General features: G+C 29.4%; 4 protein-coding genes across 5 annotated transcripts; 1 reads left to right on the forward strand and 3 right to left on the reverse strand.

Moving 5' to 3' along the window:
• Positions 1-134: 134 nt before the first annotated feature.
• On the reverse strand, positions 135-2,033 carry ATPsynF (ATP synthase, subunit F). The gene is made up of 5 exons (XM_015318242.2): positions 1,934-2,033; positions 783-1,019; positions 612-710; positions 384-500; positions 135-296 (listed from the first exon to the last, which is right to left on the reverse strand). Exons 2-5 carry the CDS (start codon positions 859-861, stop codon positions 268-270), a joined length of 324 nt encoding a protein of 107 aa, XP_015173728.1. The 5' UTR covers positions 862-1,019; positions 1,934-2,033; the 3' UTR covers positions 135-267.
• On the reverse strand, positions 1,283-2,437 carry LOC107064991 (putative phosphatase phospho2). Of its 2 annotated transcripts, none has more exons than XM_015318238.2 (2): positions 2,296-2,437; positions 1,283-2,041 (listed from the first exon to the last, which is right to left on the reverse strand). In XM_015318238.2, the coding sequence occupies exon 2, from the start codon at positions 2,039-2,041 to the stop codon at positions 1,319-1,321; it is 723 nt and encodes a 240-aa protein (XP_015173724.1). In that variant the 5' UTR covers positions 2,296-2,437; the 3' UTR covers positions 1,283-1,318. The 2 variants fall into 2 exon arrangements, with proteins under 2 accessions (XP_015173724.1, XP_015173725.1); XM_015318239.2 differs by having other exon boundaries at positions 2,288-2,427.
• A 17-nt stretch (positions 2,438-2,454) lies between these two features.
• On the forward strand, positions 2,455-6,026 carry MED6 (mediator complex subunit 6). The gene is given in 7 exon segments (XM_089169938.1): positions 2,455-2,596; positions 2,821-2,980; positions 4,171-4,247; positions 4,250-4,344; positions 4,439-4,685; positions 4,768-4,913; positions 5,571-6,026. Coding segments are annotated over 6 exon segments (753 nt in total). The 5' UTR covers positions 2,455-2,568; the 3' UTR covers positions 5,571-6,026.
• A 928-nt stretch (positions 6,027-6,954) lies between these two features.
• side-III (sidestep III) lies at positions 6,955-12,773 on the reverse strand. Its single transcript, XM_015318234.2, is given in 15 exon segments — positions 6,955-7,251; positions 7,437-7,546; positions 7,618-7,743; positions 7,746-7,907; positions 8,024-8,344; positions 8,418-8,711; positions 8,805-8,964; positions 9,026-9,156; positions 9,228-9,378; positions 9,466-9,611; positions 9,819-10,022; positions 10,103-10,213; positions 10,387-10,595; positions 10,665-10,797; positions 11,429-12,773. Coding segments are annotated over 15 exon segments (2,547 nt in total). The 5' UTR covers positions 11,604-12,773; the 3' UTR covers positions 6,955-7,137.
• Between the last annotated feature and the right edge of the window lie 3,970 nt (positions 12,774-16,743).

Below are 16,743 nucleotides of genomic sequence, written 5' to 3' on the forward strand. Positions count from 1 at the left end.
ATGAAATGATCTGTATATTCTATAACCTCACTTTCATTCTGACTACATAATCTAGAGAATTACTAAAATATCTTGCATAACTTCACATTATACTTTTATTATTTGATAAGAGATTATCATTGAAACTAATGAAATATATTTAAAGAAATTTTATTTTTGTTTAATATACATTCTAGATTTAGGATTTCTTATGCAGACAGATTTATATATATATAATAGCTCTACGCCTATCTGACATAATTCTATCGATTAGATTATCGATAAACTTTAATGGTACTTGTAATTTTTGTGATGTTCTGAAAAAAAGGAATAAAGCTAAATTAAATTGTACATATTAATTGATTTCCCTTAAAGGCCATGCATCATTAACTATATTAACTTACTAATTCTTTGGTAATTTAAGACATAGAAAAATACTGAAAGTCCTACTGCCATTTGGAAAAACGAAGCTATACCAGCACGTTCAGGAAATACATACTTATGTTGCCAACGCCAATATGCTGCAAGGAAAGAAACCTTATTTTTATTACATATGCATGTATATGGTAAACATCAAGTTATATAATCAAAATGACAATCGAGATTATCTAATAAAAGGAAAAAAGATTTACCGCGTGAAATCGCTGATGTCATAGCTTGAGGATGAAAACTTCTCCTACCAAACCAAGCTGGAAGTTCACCTATTTTCACTTCACCAAAAGGAGTATCAGCTATAAAAATGTCATTATAGATTAATAAAATATATGCATATACGAATAGATAACATAAAAAATGAAATATACGTTTTCCATAGTAACGAGCTGGATCATAAGGACCATGCTTTGCTCTATCATATTCAGCGGGATAATCGCCAAAACCCATAACGAATGATAGAAAAAATATTTCGATTAAAGATTAAATTCCTTCTCGCACAACTACCAAGTAATCAGGATTCTTCTTATCTTCATATAATATGCCATCTCTAGAGGTGCAACTACAATTCAATCGGTCCTGTTGTCTTATTGGTGGATACTAAAAGCCTATCAGAAACGTCACAAGTTGGACGGTTTAAAAATTGATTTTTTTGGTCTTCTGTTTTTTAATTTTAATTCTATTTTGCAATAAATTTTTTTAAACTTTAATGCATAATTCGCATTTAACTTTAAATATATCAACAATGAAATACATAATAATAAAATAGTGCTAGAAATTAAAATAAGTAAATAAGTTAAATTTAGTCTAACTTGATAATTTACTATGAAAGGATTATAAGACAAAAAGAATTTAAAAGTTAATGATAAGATTTAAGATATAATTATAATATATTTGAATATTTGCATTAATTGTTTAAATAATGTAAGATTTCATGCCCATTAGACCAAGGAATGATTGTTGCTTTTACGGTATGTGTAATGTCGTTTGTTTGATATTCTTTCAATTTTTTCAAAAGCGGATAATCTATTCTAGGAAATGCTAAATCATTTTCAGACAAACGTAATACTGGACAGAGATCGTTTTTTCCATCTCCAACGTATGCGATTCTCTTAAAATGAATTCCTTCCTCTAATCTTTCCTTGATGTAATTTTCTAGTATATGACCTTTACATAAATTGATCATACTTAGTTTACAAAAATCTTGAACGTGATACATGTTTATCTTGATCATACCATCGTCAGAAACGTGTGCAGGATTGGTAAATACTTTACTAATCGATTTGTCTAATTGTCTACTTTTTAACCATATATCTATTAATAATGAATTCGAATCACTGATAATAATGATTTCATATCCGAGGATATGTAATTCCTTTATAAGAACATCAAATCCAGGAGTAGATGGTATATCGATTATAGCTGCTTCTATTTCTTTTAATCCAATTGAATTTTTATGAAGCAATTCAAAGATTTTGTTCATGTATAATGTCCATCCATTTTTAAGATATAAGTTTTGTACCTCGTCGGTTAACTGATCATCTGGTAATAAATTACGAACGATTAAGTCGGTATTGTCGTCAACAATCGTATGATCAAAATCAAATACAATTAGGGTAGGCAAATCCATCTACAAAAAAATGATTATAATTATTATTTTTATTATCAACTATTTTTAATATTATTTCTCATGATTTCTATTAAATTCATTAATGTATTTATGAAATATTGAATTGGGGTTTAAATTGTGTATACGTTATTGAAAAGAATTTGTTTAATTATCAGATGATTTTTAGAAACTTATTCATAAATAATTTAAATTACTACCAAATATTTTCATTATGATTTAGGAAAAAACATATTTAATTATGCATACGTATGCACCTTCTTGCAGGATTAATATGTTGAAATAAATTTTATTTTTTATTTCTTGATTTTTATTCAATATTTACTTAGATCCGTGAAAAAAATTAAACGCAAAGAACAACAAACATTAGAGACTTTTCCCCATAGAGCTTTTCCCACGCATGAAAGATACCGCAGCAACTGGAAAGAAGGTTGGTGGCGTTCTAGTTTATTTGCGTGCGTGATTATGATTATAATCGAAGTGATTTGAACTAAAACGTAGTTTAATTATTTATTGATTAACTATTAAATATGATGTCTGGAAGATCTGCAGTAACAGGTCAATATTTTTATAAATATATGATTTTTTTTTATCGTTAATATTGTTTTTAACAATGTTTTCTTTAAATTGTCCTAATTTTATAGGTTATAAATTCTAAATATATACTGCTTAATACTTTGTATTAAAATATTTTTTTATTCGCCTGAATAAAACAAAGGCATGTGTAATATATAATATATGTAATAATATAAATCTTATTCGAATAAATATTTATTTTGCAGAAAACCCTTTGGGATTTTCTTGGCACGACAGTGCGTGGATTCCTGTACTTAATCCAAGTAATATAATGGATTATTTTTCTGAAAGAAGTAATCCTTTCTATGATAGGACATGTAATAATGAAATAGTTAAAATGCAACGTCTAAGTCCTGATCAATTAACGTAAGATTATCCTTGAAATTAGATTTAACTCTCTATGGGCCAGTGTTACTTTCAGGTAGCATGCTAATTTTTCGGCATTTTACTAAATAATTTTAGTTTTTTTAATAAGATGGCATATCTACATGCTAATGCATATCATTGGATTCGTCTTGACAGCCGCTATCAAATTTATTAATCAATCATATCGCTATCAAAATTATTAATGCCATGTAGGTGGGATTTTTCAATGTTATTTAGGGTTTCAAGAATATTATCTATTAGAGAGAGGGATATAGAGAGAGAATTTATATTGTTATTTATAAATTTAACTTAAAAATAAAGAGAGATATTTATTTAACATGTTAACTGTGGTGTGGGCCACCGGTGATCTCAATTTAACTTCGCTACAGCGCCATATAAGACACTGGTGATCAGAGATGCAACTAATGATAAAAATATATAATTAGAATAAATATGGATACTGATAAATTTTGAAATAATATTATTGTTTTTATAAGGGTTTGAAGAAATTAATAACGTACAGAACATGCAAAAATAATTTTATTAATACAAGGAAAATATGCATGACATGTTGCGAGTTTTTTTTTGTACGTAATTGTTTGAAAAAATGCTATCTTCATTATCAGAACATTTACAAATACGTCGCTAACTTCACCCTAAAATTGAGAATTAAAGTATTTTTCGAGTTTCTTTTTTTTAGTTACACAAATGTGTAACACCATTTAATTTACAACATAACTAATCAGTAAAAGCTCTGTTGACAATTTCCTGTAACATTTTATAGTTTTTCGCAGTGGTGAATAATAAGCAGTCATTTGATCAGACAAATCAACTATAGATTTCCATAAATTATAATCTACTAACATTTTTGGACAGTTTGAAACAACTGATAATCACGAAAATGGTCTACAGCGCCTCAGGGGTTATCGGTGACCTTACCACAAATAATGCATTAAACATAATAATACAACTCCCTTTATCAGCTGTAAACAAAATTTCAACAAAATATACATCCCATAATAAAAAGTTCATGTAGGCCCTACAGGTAAATCGCATGAAATGCGTGTTTCAGTCAATGTGTTGAACATGACAAGATCCACGATGTCGATGGAGGGTTAAATAGCATGTATAACAATAACACTTTAAAGAAAATAACATGAACTAAATAATTGACGATGATTTTTTTTTAGGAATATGACAGGCTTGGAATATATTCTTTTACACGTTCAAGAACCTATTTTGTATGTAATTAGAAAACAGCATCGTCATTCCCTACTTTGGCTGCGCCGCTTACTGATTATTATATTATCGCAGGTGTTGTTTATCAAGCGCCAGACTTGGCATCTATTGTTAGTTCGAAATTGGTAAGCATTGGTAGATAAATATCAGAATAATTTTTCCCTTTCAAGAAGTTAAAGGTTCTTTTATTTAATATATAGTGTGATTACGTTGATACAGCTTTCCACAGTTCATCATTTACAATCTGCGTTTGAAGAAGCTAGTTCGTGTTCTCGTTATCATCCTAGTAAAGGGTATAATTGGGATTTTAAAAATGGAAAATCTATTACTGCTAAGAAAGAAACACCAGTACGCGAAGAGCCAAGTTCCTTGTTTCAGCGTCAAAGAGTAGATATGTTACTCGGAGAACTTACACGCAAATTTCCTTTACCTGTACCAAAACCAGCTCATCAAGCAACAGAGACTAGTAAGCGATCGAATCATTATTACGTATCGGATAATAATATGTAGACAAAATTCATAGTTGCATATTATTTACTATTTTACAGCTACTGATATTAAACAAGAAGTGAAGGTTGAAAAGAAAGATATGAAACCGCCGCCAGAAAAAAACCTAGAGCAAATTAAAGAGGACAGTTTGTACAAATTTATCAAAGATATCTACATCATAATGCGACATACGAATGCTAAATAGGTAGAATTTTTTTTTTACAAGAATAATAATTTTTTAAGATATAATTGTCGTACGAGTATGTATGACTAAATAAAATAATAAAATAATGTATATATAATAAAATAAAATAAAATATGTACATGTGTAAAGGAGGTTTACATTTACATGGCATTAATATATACAAGGTGTCCCAGTTTTCCCCCACCGAACGTTATCAACATATACTACATGCAAATATAAGACAAAAATATCATATAAACATAGACTTCTAAATGTTTTATTCAAACGTTGGTAATGTTTGATAGAAAAAGAACTGGGACACCCTATATATATATAAATATTTAGATGTAGGCGATTCTAATGTTTTTCACTGATTGAAATTACAAATTTGTCGTTATATAATTTTGATGAAAGTATGTAAAAAATATTTTCAGTCTTTGTTTTAAGTTTGTCATGATATTAAAAAGAGATGAGAACTAAATATTATACCACGAAAGAGCCCTAACGTAACGAATTTATTTAACGTTTAATTTTATATGATACTATGGTAATATTATTTCATTATTAAATAATTGCGCGCATGCGTAGGAATTAATTTATAATATAAAAAAGTATGTATTTACGTTTTTGATAGATCACACATAGAAATTTATCATTCTAATATACTTTTAATTACAGAAATAGATTAGATTCGAGAGCAGAGCGAATGATGTGCGACGATAACGTGTGCGATGATTGTTTAAAAACTGAAATATTTCAATATGAAAATGATACTTTCGATGAATTTATCACGAATTTGCAACACAAAAAATGTAAAGTAATACAACTGGTACGAAGACAAATACATAAGTTCAAGGATACGCAAGTACGATTTGTTTTTTATCTGTAATATACATGTATAACCAAAATAATTAATATTTGAAATAATTTCTAATTTATATTCTTTCATAACCTTTGAGATTAATTTCAATATGAAAGGAAAATAAAAAAAATAAAAAAGGGTATTCGATCGATGCTTCGAGCTAATATTAATATAAATGTTATAAGATAATTACATTCATTGTAAACGATGATAAATATAATATAATAATATTATGTTATATATACAAGTAATATATTAATACTACTTACGAATCAAGTGCCATTTATTATATACTCAACAGATTTTACCAGTTGCATGTAACATGTGTGAAAAGATGACTTATAAAATGGAAGGTCAATCATTTAATGAAGAAATCAATCGAACAGGAAAACTGCCAATATCCTTATTTCGTAAGGTTTCCCAATCATTAACAATGCCATCTCAAACCTGGATGGAATACATTTTCTCGCGTTTATGTAGCAGATTTATTCTGGCAACATTATTTATTGGTGCCTTGTTGTTGCTTTTTATCTGCTGCGGCTTTCTTAAAGCATTTCTTTGCGGCAATAATCGATTCTATTTAACATTATTTAGATTATTTCATACTAAACGTACAATATTTTGAACGTAATGAATTTGATAATGGAATAGATATGTTTATACCAAATTGGTGTCAACATCGCAGCATACCTTAAAAGACAAGTCTAATTTATATTATCACATATGCGTTTTATAAAACATTCAAAAACTCCCAGATCTATTATCTTGTTCTTTGTATGTGTATGTTTCATCGTAATTTTTTATGATTATTTTTTTCTTTTTTTCTATTTATAATTTTTTTTTTGTATATTTTAATCTCGATATAAAGATTATAGTATTTTAATGACGATACCAACCTTTTATATTTTTTAATTGAATATTATTACGTCACTTTGTCTTTTTCTTGTATTATAATAAAAATGATATTGTATAAATTGTATTATCAAAATGTTTACAAAAGATATTATTATTATGAATTTTATCAAATTAATTTTGAAATGAGAGTTAAGAAGATATTCGTTGTACATTAAAGATAATATTTAAATTCAAAAAATCAATGAATAATATTTTAATAATAAAAGACTTGCAAGACTTGACACAAAATATATTAGACTTGGGATAATACATCACGTGTAGCGTTTAGTTAAATTATGCGATTAGTCATTTTGATGTACTCTTTTAATTACGTCAATATCCATAAATCGTTTGGTAATTGATTTCATTAGAAGATATCTTTCTCGCGATTCGATGACATGTGATTCTTCGTCGTCAAAGTGTTCGAATTATTTTGTAGATTATGAAATTGGCCATCTTGATATGTTTGTCTCGTCTATTCGAAAGGTTTTACACGCAACTTTCTGGACCAGGTATAGAATTTGCGATAATAATTTCTTTCATCAAGTTGCGATCTGTTTTAAAACTGATCGGTTCCCACGGTCTTGTGGAAAATGGATTTAGCTGTAATAAAAATATTTGCAAAGTTCAATATAATTAATGATCCGCAATACTAATTAAATTAAATAGTTAACGAAGAAGCTTTTTAAAGTGATTAATTCTGTGAAACTCCTCATATCTGAAGTATAAGTTGTAATTGAAATAAATTTTATAAATTTTATCAATTTTACTAATAATATTGTACTTACATTACATCTGTTTGTTTGAAGGCCTTGTTTGTGGATATCGTATGGCGCAAATAATGTGTCTGGTCTTACTGGTAAAAATAATTGTGGCTCTCGTTTAATTTTTTCTTGATCTGTATAAAACGAATGAAACTTATCTTTTATATATTATCTTACAATTAAATATCTTTTACGATGATTTTACCTTGAGGTGATTGTATAATATCAGGTTGTTTATTAAGTGCATAATCAGCGACTTGTTTCAACGTATATTCGACGAAATAAGTATGGTCCCCATGAGTAACGTCAAGCATCGAGTTGTTTCTCGAGTCGGGGGAGTTATCATAGGTTGTTTCATATACGGTTCGATGTGGGCAGGTGATGTACTACCTCGACGTCGATATACCATAACCATTACGAAAAATACTGCCATTAGAAAAACCATAAAAAATCCGATAAGTAATATAATTAATGGAATCATATTAATTCCACTATCTGAAAAATAATTTATCAGTTAAATAAATTTATTTTCACCGAGAATTCATTATTTCCGATAGAAAGATTTTACAACTGCAAAAATTTATTCTCTATTCCTGTATACTTTTATATACCTGTATGCTTTTCCGAATCTCTTAACGTAATACCTTCCAATAAAAACACTTCGCTTCGACCCTTGGCATTGACAGCATACGCGACTAAATAAAAGTGCGTCGCAGGTAATAGATCTGCAACTGTTATTCGGAAAATTGGAAGGTCTAAGGATATACTAGACACATTGAGACGCAAGTAATCAGAATCATCTTCATAAGCCTCTAAACGAAATTCTTGAGGAAGTCCACCATTATATCCTGGTACACATTCAACTTCTAATATCTCGGAACTTTGATTTAATGAGGCTTTTATAGTACAATTATTTAAAGGACTTGGCTTTGCTATAAAACAATGATTAACAATGATCATAATCATTTAAATCAAACTTTATAATACAATCATTATTAATATTACCAGCAGGAATGACGTGATACGTGCATGGTGTTTCTTGTTTTCCTATCGCATTTCTACCCCAACACGTTAAAGCTCCATAATCTCTTTCAGAAACTGGTGTATAAATGAGTTCGCTTGTGGTACCATTGTTACTGTCTAATTTTGCCGGAGCTACTTCAAAATTTTCACCGCTGTTATTGAATTCCCAAATAAAATCTACTTCGTTAGGATCTGCGTCAACTTCGCATCGAACCTTTACTGATTCTTCCAAGGATGCTCCGATGACTGTTGGACTTGTTTTACAAACAGGTGCGACTGTAAAGAGCCAGAAAATATTACGCGTATACGAATCTATTTAATTATTAATAAAAAACTTTTATATGCTCGTTATTATATACGTCCACTCACATTGTATTCGTAAAGGAACAACAGGGCTTGTAGTTTCTCCACGGTCGTTACTGGCAAGGCACGTATAATTCCCCGCATTGTCACGTCCTATACTTTGAAGCACGAGACTTTGTGTACTCATTATTATCCCAGCTGAATAATTTTGAGTCAATACCGCACCCTAATAAGAAAACATTCGTTATCAAATATATTCGTTAATTAATTAAATTTGCATTTTTTACGTTATATCTCCACGTTATTTTATGATGTTCAGGATTGGCTCGAACTTTGCATTCGAAATAGACGTCATCGCCTTCTTTTATATTTTCTGCTTTCAATGTACTTCCCAGATGTAGTTGAACTTTTGGTGGAACTGTAAATAATTATCATTGATATTAATTGTCGAAAAAAATCTACGTACGAAACTCTTTTACATGAACTTACAGATAACGTTTAATTGGAAGAAATCTTCTAAATATGCACCAAGCAATTCAGGATTTTCACCTCGACATTTGAGAATTTGAGAATTGTCATCAGGTATGGGACTGAATATTAACGTACTTAATACTACTGAAGAATTACCATCATTTAATACCTGTTCAATTTACATTTGAATAAATTTATATATGTATAGTTCTACATATTATTTATCTACATTTTAAATATATAACAAAATATTGACCTTGGCGTTTTGAAAGGGAACGTTTCCTTTTAACCATATAACTTTCGCTCGGGGATGTGATCCTGCAGTTTCACAGCCTATAGAATAATCTTTATCTGTTTCTAGGACTGATGGTTTTGACAATATTTTTACGGACAGTGGTTTTACTAAGGAAAAGAAATAAGTACACAATTATCGTTTGATTATTCAAAAAGATCGCATTATATGTATAGAACATTTCTATCATATTTTTGGCGTTATATGAAAAAACCTCAGGAAACCCCTATACAATACACAGGAAAATGAACTTTTTAGTTTCGTGTATTTGTTAAAAAGATAGATCAAGTATTATTTGTAGATATTGAAAAACTTACAGTAAATATCTAAAAGGACACTCTTTTCCAAAGGAGGTATGAGATTTGTATTGGCAGCTCGACATTTGTACACGGTGTTACGATGCTCCCTTCGTAATTGAGGTACAGTCAATTTACTAACCACGATATTTTGTTCTATTTCTTCTAATCTTCCATCTACTTCTTTCTCATTTACTAACCAGTTTACAACTGGAGTTGGTTTTCCTTTAAAATATAAATTATGTTTGGTCTATAAAGAAATATATTATTATAATTTCATATAAGATAGAAAATAACCGTAGTACCTCCTCTTACTTCACAGGAGAGACCAAATTCCATTCCAACTTCAAAAGGACCAGCAGTTTTATCAACTTCTACTCCAGAACTGTCGTAAATGAGTAGCTGATGTGGTGGAACTGTAAAGAAAAATATTCTACTTTATCATTCTTACATAAATAATTATTTCATATCTTTTTTTTACGAAAATACTTTAACATTGTTTTACAAAACAATGTAAATATGATTTTTGTAAATAAGAAAACAAAGAAAGAAAGATAGAATGGGGAATAAAGAAAAAGTTACGCCTTACCAATGACTGTTAAATTCACTTGAAAGTTTCTCGTCGGTGATTTTTTGAAATCTACTCGACACCTATATATTCCTTCGTCGTCTAATTGAACAGCTTCTAAAGATAGAGCAGCTGGTTTTGTGCCTGTCATAAAATAAGCTCTGGGCCCTACCGCATTGCTATCTGACCAATTGAGAGCTTTGTTAAAAGCTCTTCCTCGTACGTCAAAGCTAGAAAAATAAATAATATTTTCAAATATAAATTTATTGATTTTTACAATTTTCCATTTATGCACCTACCTGTATATCGGCTTCACTGCATAATCTCGGAACCATAGCACCATATAAACGCGATCTTCTCGCGTGGACGGTTCAATGTCACAAGGCAAGCTAGCGGTACGCCCAAGAACGGCGCTTACTTCGAAGGTTGCAACTAGAAAAATTCAATTAAATTGAATCAAATTAAAATGAACTATATATTTATCGAATAGTTTAGGTACGTGTATAAAACGAATTTTACTCGTTTACCCAATCGAAAAATAACGTTTAAATGGAAAAAAGAGCAATTTAATAGAATTAAGTTGAAAAACACTTTTATGGTCAGCCATAATCTGTTTATACTTGCCAGTACTTTTGATATTCTTCAACACTCGACTAATCGTTTGAAATAATTACAATATACAATAAATTCTAATATAACAGTGGCTGATATATGTTTCCATTTGACATGAAAATAGTGACTTGTGTTTTTATAACATAATAAAAAAAAAGGTTTAGTAAAAGGCACGATATATACAGGTGTCCCATTTAATTTGAAGTATCTTCATTGTTATCGACGATACAATAATATGTTTCATAGGTAATAAAATTGCATCGTTCAAAATGAAGAATACAATGATAAAACAATTTTATAACATATGTGACTTGGTATAATACGATGTTATATACAATTTATCATAATTCATAGGTAAAAGAATTTCTATGACTCGTTTGGAGATATTCTTTAAATTTATTGCTAGAGGATTAAATTGACCGTAATAAGAAAATTAGAAAGTGTTATTTACCTAAATCTTCGTCCTTGTCCCAGTTGCTACTGGCGTGAACGCACACGAGTACGACCGCGAGTATGTAACCGGCGATCACCAATCTCGTAGCGATATCTGTCAGTGTGCCAACTGCCATACCAATGGGGAATAAAAGTTTCGGGGTGTTTCGTAAACTCAAATCCAGCGCGTGCATAATAGGAGGACACGCCGGACGTTAGTACGGCACCCCTTTATTGTCATTCCACGTTGAGAGGAACCTTCCCTCTTTCTCTTCCACCACCTTCACCTCCTCCTCTGCCTCCGCCTTCGCCTTCGCCTTCGCCTTCGCCTCCTTCTACTCTTCCTCCTCCTCCCTAACCAGGGAGTCCAAGGACCTTCGTTATTTTCCTCCCTGACTTCTTTCCGATCGCTTTTTTCGTTCTTCTATTTTTTTTTCTTTTAAAGGATCCTAGAAGGATCCGCGTTTTTCTAACTCACGTCGAGGCCACACGAGGCCTATTTCTTTCTGTCATTCTTTGACGCATTTCAAACTTATTAAGAATAGATCAAATTTACTTTCTACTAAAATAAATACAAATGTCCTATATTCCTATTTTTATCTAACGAATTTCTATCTATCTTTCTTTATACCTGTACTTCTTTTTTTCTCTTATATAGTCTTCTCCTATTCGCCGGTTGTAATATTACGAAAAATATGTCACGATAACGAAGATACACCACTTTTAAAGTTTGATCGTATAAAAGTATTAGTCGACCGCTCGACAGGACAATAATAAAGACAACAACGATGATAATGACAAGTACTCTTACTTATTATCCGTTTAAAGTACTTATTCAATGTTATTCGTGAATCTAACACATTAATTAAATACTCCTGAAGAAAACTGCCGATCACTCCAGGAATTCTCACGAATCTGGGAAATATCTCGAGGAAAGTTGCACGATGCACACGCGTTTTCCAGGTGTCGCTAACCCCGGACACGTCGATGAGCCGCCACCACCACTGCTACCACCGCCACCGTCGATCGATTTTCGGCTAGCCAGAGGAACTCTCTCAGATCTTCTCTTTCTTGCTTTTCGACCTTTCTCCTGTCTCTTAACTTTATCTCATTTGATGATTACAACGAATTACGACGACGACGACGACGACGACGACGGTACAATAATAATAATAATCATAATAATAATAATAATAATAATAATTATTATTATTATTATAATAAAATAGTAATAATGACTACTATCTTTTCAATAATGGATATCTATATGTGTTTGTGTTCGTGCGCGTCCACGTTTAAAAATAAAAATATATACTATCCCCTTGTCTCGTATTACCTGTGGAATTAAACTCGACTAAAATTGTCCTCGTTTCGCTATGCGAAATCCTAGTAATCGACTGAATAAAAGTCCCGACTTCTGGTCCCTCTGTTGTCGCTTTTTGTTCTGGATAGGGCATGAATATTACTATACGACATCTATTGAAAAAAATATTGTACTCTTAATTTTTTAAATAAATTTTATTATTCTCTTCCTCTCTCTCTCTCTTTCTCGAGCATATAATATTTCGTTAATGGTTGCATGGATCTATTTTCCACCACCAATTCTGAGAATTCTAATTTAAAAGCAATAGCTTGCTGGTTACAGCTGAGCAATATCAGTGGATAACGACGGCCCGACTAATGGTAATGCTCGACTACTACCACTTCTTTCTTTATAATCGATTCCTCTTCCTTTTTCCCCTGATCTTACCTCGTCGTCATTCCCACCTTTCTCTTCCTTTAAATATTCCACTCAAAATATAACACATATTCAATTAATATTCAAATTATTATGCGTAAATTATGTAAAGGTGCTACATGCAGAGAAATCGACGCTTTATCTTACATTGACAATGGTATTATATTTTGAAACAATAGCATTTATAATATACAATTATGACAAGTTTTTCCCTTTTTTATTTATTAATAAATTTTATTTTATGTCGTTTATGTTATTGCATTATAATTTAGACCAGGTATTTTTGTTTTGTTATTATTCAGCAGAAACAAATAAGATATTTTGTCTTGTATTCAAGTACGACACTCGTTATATGATAAAATATATAAATATATGTGTGCGTGTGTTAACATAAAAAAATAAGGAAGATAAATCAAGTTTATATTTTGTGGGAAAATGAATCCTATTGTTGTTGTATTGTCGCATCTTTCTTTTCGATAACGATTCAATCGGTTTTCTTTTTCATTCTTCTTCTTTTCTTTAGAAAAGTCTATTATATTTTTGTATTTTTTCTTTTTTATGACGACACACTTACCAAAGTAATATCGATTACGATTAGACAAATTCGGAAAAATAGGGTTTTTGTCCATTCTTCTCGGCATAATTTATTATTTATATGTAGAGATTGTAATAATCGTATTATTATTATTATTATTATTATTATTATTATTATACCTATTTAACTATGGCACTTGGTGCAGCTAAAAGTTTACGATCGTGTATACTTATTTTTTAAAGTTTATCAATTATTATTATATTAATGTTAAGTGTATTTTTTCCATAAATATTATTACAGATAAATTTAACAACAGGAAATTTATGTTTTATCAACGTAAATTATTATGCTATATGAATATAGCAACTTTAATAGTATTGCGATTTCACGCATTAAAATGAATATAATAATTATTTTCTACACTTTCTTTGAACTCTATGACGTTATTCTGAAAGTAATATAAGTAATATAAGTAATATATAGTTTATATATGTATAGCTGTAATATTATTATATACAGGATGATCAGAATCGTTATCTGTAGAGATTGTTCTGTTATTAGCAATTCAATCAAAAGTGTTTCATGTATAGCATGGTTTCAATAGAGCTTTAACTTGATTATAACAGATTTTTTGTCAATTCGTTTTTCACGATTTGTTAAGTTCACTTTGAGTTTTGTTTTTTGCAAATAAATTTAAAATTTCTGTTAGAGCAAGGCTTTCCGAATTGTGGTCAGTAGAAAAAAATGCCGCTTTTAAGAAAAAATTAAATAAAAAAACTTTGCTACTTAAATTATTACAATTATTTTAATTTATATAAAAATGGTGTAATTTATTGATTTTAATACAGTCTATTTAAAAATAAATAACCTGATTTTTGTATTAGACCATTTATTAGAAATTAAAATTAACACTTCAAATAATATGATATATGTTTTTTTTACTTAAAAGTGGGCTGATATTGAGAAAGTGTAAGAAACGTTGTGTTAAAAGATTTAAAGACGAATTTTGCGAATACCATAACATAATATATGTTACTTCATTTTTTATTTGGGTCGAAAAAAGATTCGGTCGGAACCGATTTTTTGTTGAAGCCCAGATGAAAAGAAAAAAGAAGTATATATTTTGTTATGGTACTTACTCGTATTTATCTTGACATCCTCTAACTGATGGGCATAAAGAAATTATAGGTTTATTTGCAAAAAATTTAATGTGACTTTGATAAATCATGAAAATAAAAAAAAAAACAATTAATCACGTTAAAACTCTTTCGAAACAATGTAATATTATCTGATAAAAAACATTTTCGATCGAATAACTAATAACACAATAATCTTTACTGATCACGATTCGTGAATTACCCTCCTGTATATTGAGTCTTTTCTTACTTTCTCTTCTTATCACCAGAAAAGATACACGAAAAGAATGGGATATCTTTTAATGAACCGATGATTTTTCAATTGTTTTCGTTCAACAAGTTATGCTATCATTTTTTCTTTTTCTTCGTTAATATTAAAAGATATCATCAAACTTTTCGGTCATTATTTTTCATTAATCAATTAACATTTTTGTTCGTGACTAGTAGGAATATTTTACAAATTTGATACTATTCGTATCTATTTGTCGATGAAAATTGTTTTCTTTAAGTTTTCAAATTCTTTTCTTTGCTTCTTTTCTTTTTGTGTTGCGTCAGAGTTGTGTTGCCGTCGTCGTTGTTGAGTATATGTAACTCGATGATTATCATCCGTTGTAAATTCTCTGTAAAAAATAACGTTGCTTGCACCTCTTATCTCTCAAGAGAGAAAGAGAGAGAGAGAGAGAGAGAGAGAGAGAGAGAGAGAGAGAGAGAGAGTGAAATGTTTCATATAATAATAATAATAATACATATATTACCTTAAAGTCTAACTTTTACAATCTAACGATTTATTACACATTTTAAATGATACAGCAACTTCTTAAACATTTCGTGACAAAATGTGCTTCGATTTTTTTTAAATTGTATTTCGAAACAATTTTAAAGATTATCGAGCATTTGAGATTTTAAAGAATAATATTAAAGTTATCTCGTTTATGCAAGATACATTTTTATCGTTTATTATAATTTAATTATATATGTATGTATTGTTTTCTTCGTTCGTATCACTTATTCTTTAACTTTTCTTTTTATTTTTTCAATCGATCGTATTGAAAACATTTTTTATATTAATTGTTTTCCCGTTAATAGGCCAATTTTTTGAGATGTCTACAAATTTATTTCTTACACGATTCAGAGCTTTACGTTTTACAATCCATATACTTGTATGTATGCAACGATACTTCTTCCCTCCTTTTTTTTTATCCACTTTTTCTCCGATTCTCAATAAATATTTTCATTAGTCTCATTAGCTTCGCTTTTATATCCTTCTTTTCTTCGCGAGACTTTTTTAAATAATAAATAATTAAAAATAAAGAAAATTCGATCTCTATACGTTTAGTTATTTAGTTAAAACTTTGATTTCTTAAATTATTAATGCCTATTTTACATTAGACCTTAAAAATACTGATATTTGTTTCAATTCTACACAATATAGAAATTTTTTTAGGACTACACACTATGCAAGAAATAATATTCAATACTTAACCGATTTAAAGAAAACGAAGGGAAAAGTTTCACATGCATTCTTATATACCAGTTTATTTCGGATGGAAAAATAAATTTTTTACAATTTAATTCAAAAAAAAGAAATTATAGAAAAAATTATGCTACTAATGAATACGTGCAACTGTGTAGAGTTTTTAAAAATTGGAGTTTTAAAGGTCTGAATAGTTTTTAATTAACGTTTAAAAAGATATTAAAAAAAAAATTAATATCTATGTAAATTGTCATTTTTGGTAATAATATTTTATGGTGAGAATCAGAGAGAAGTAGTAGCTATCTCTTTCGAAAAACCCTGTATATTATTATATCCATACATTCGTTAAACAATGTTATTTCAGATATTTACAATTACTGTACATATTATTCACGATTATTCTTATGTTAGTAGAGGGTATATATTTTTTTTGACTGGATACACCAAAAAA

This window comes from Polistes dominula, unplaced genomic scaffold, assembly GCF_049000335.1.
Source record: "Polistes dominula isolate Pdom_NZ unplaced genomic scaffold, Pdom_raw_medaka contig_49, whole genome shotgun sequence".
NCBI lineage: Eukaryota > Metazoa > Arthropoda > Insecta > Hymenoptera > Vespidae > Polistes > Polistes dominula.

Coding starts and splice junctions, on each gene's coding strand:
- ATPsynF (XM_015318242.2), bottom strand. CDS start 861: ATGGGTTTTGGCGATTATCCCGCTGAATATGATAGAGCAAAGCATGGT. Junction 711..782: donor AGCTCGTTACTATGGAAAAC/GTATATTTCATT, acceptor ACATTTTTATAG/CTGATACTCCTTTTGGTGAA. Junction 297..383: donor CTTAAATTACCAAAGAATTA/GTAAGTTAATAT, acceptor CCTTTTTTTCAG/AACATCACAAAAATTACAAG.
- LOC107064991 (XM_015318238.2), bottom strand. CDS start 2,041: ATGGATTTGCCTACCCTAATTGTATTTGATTTTGATCATACGATTGTT.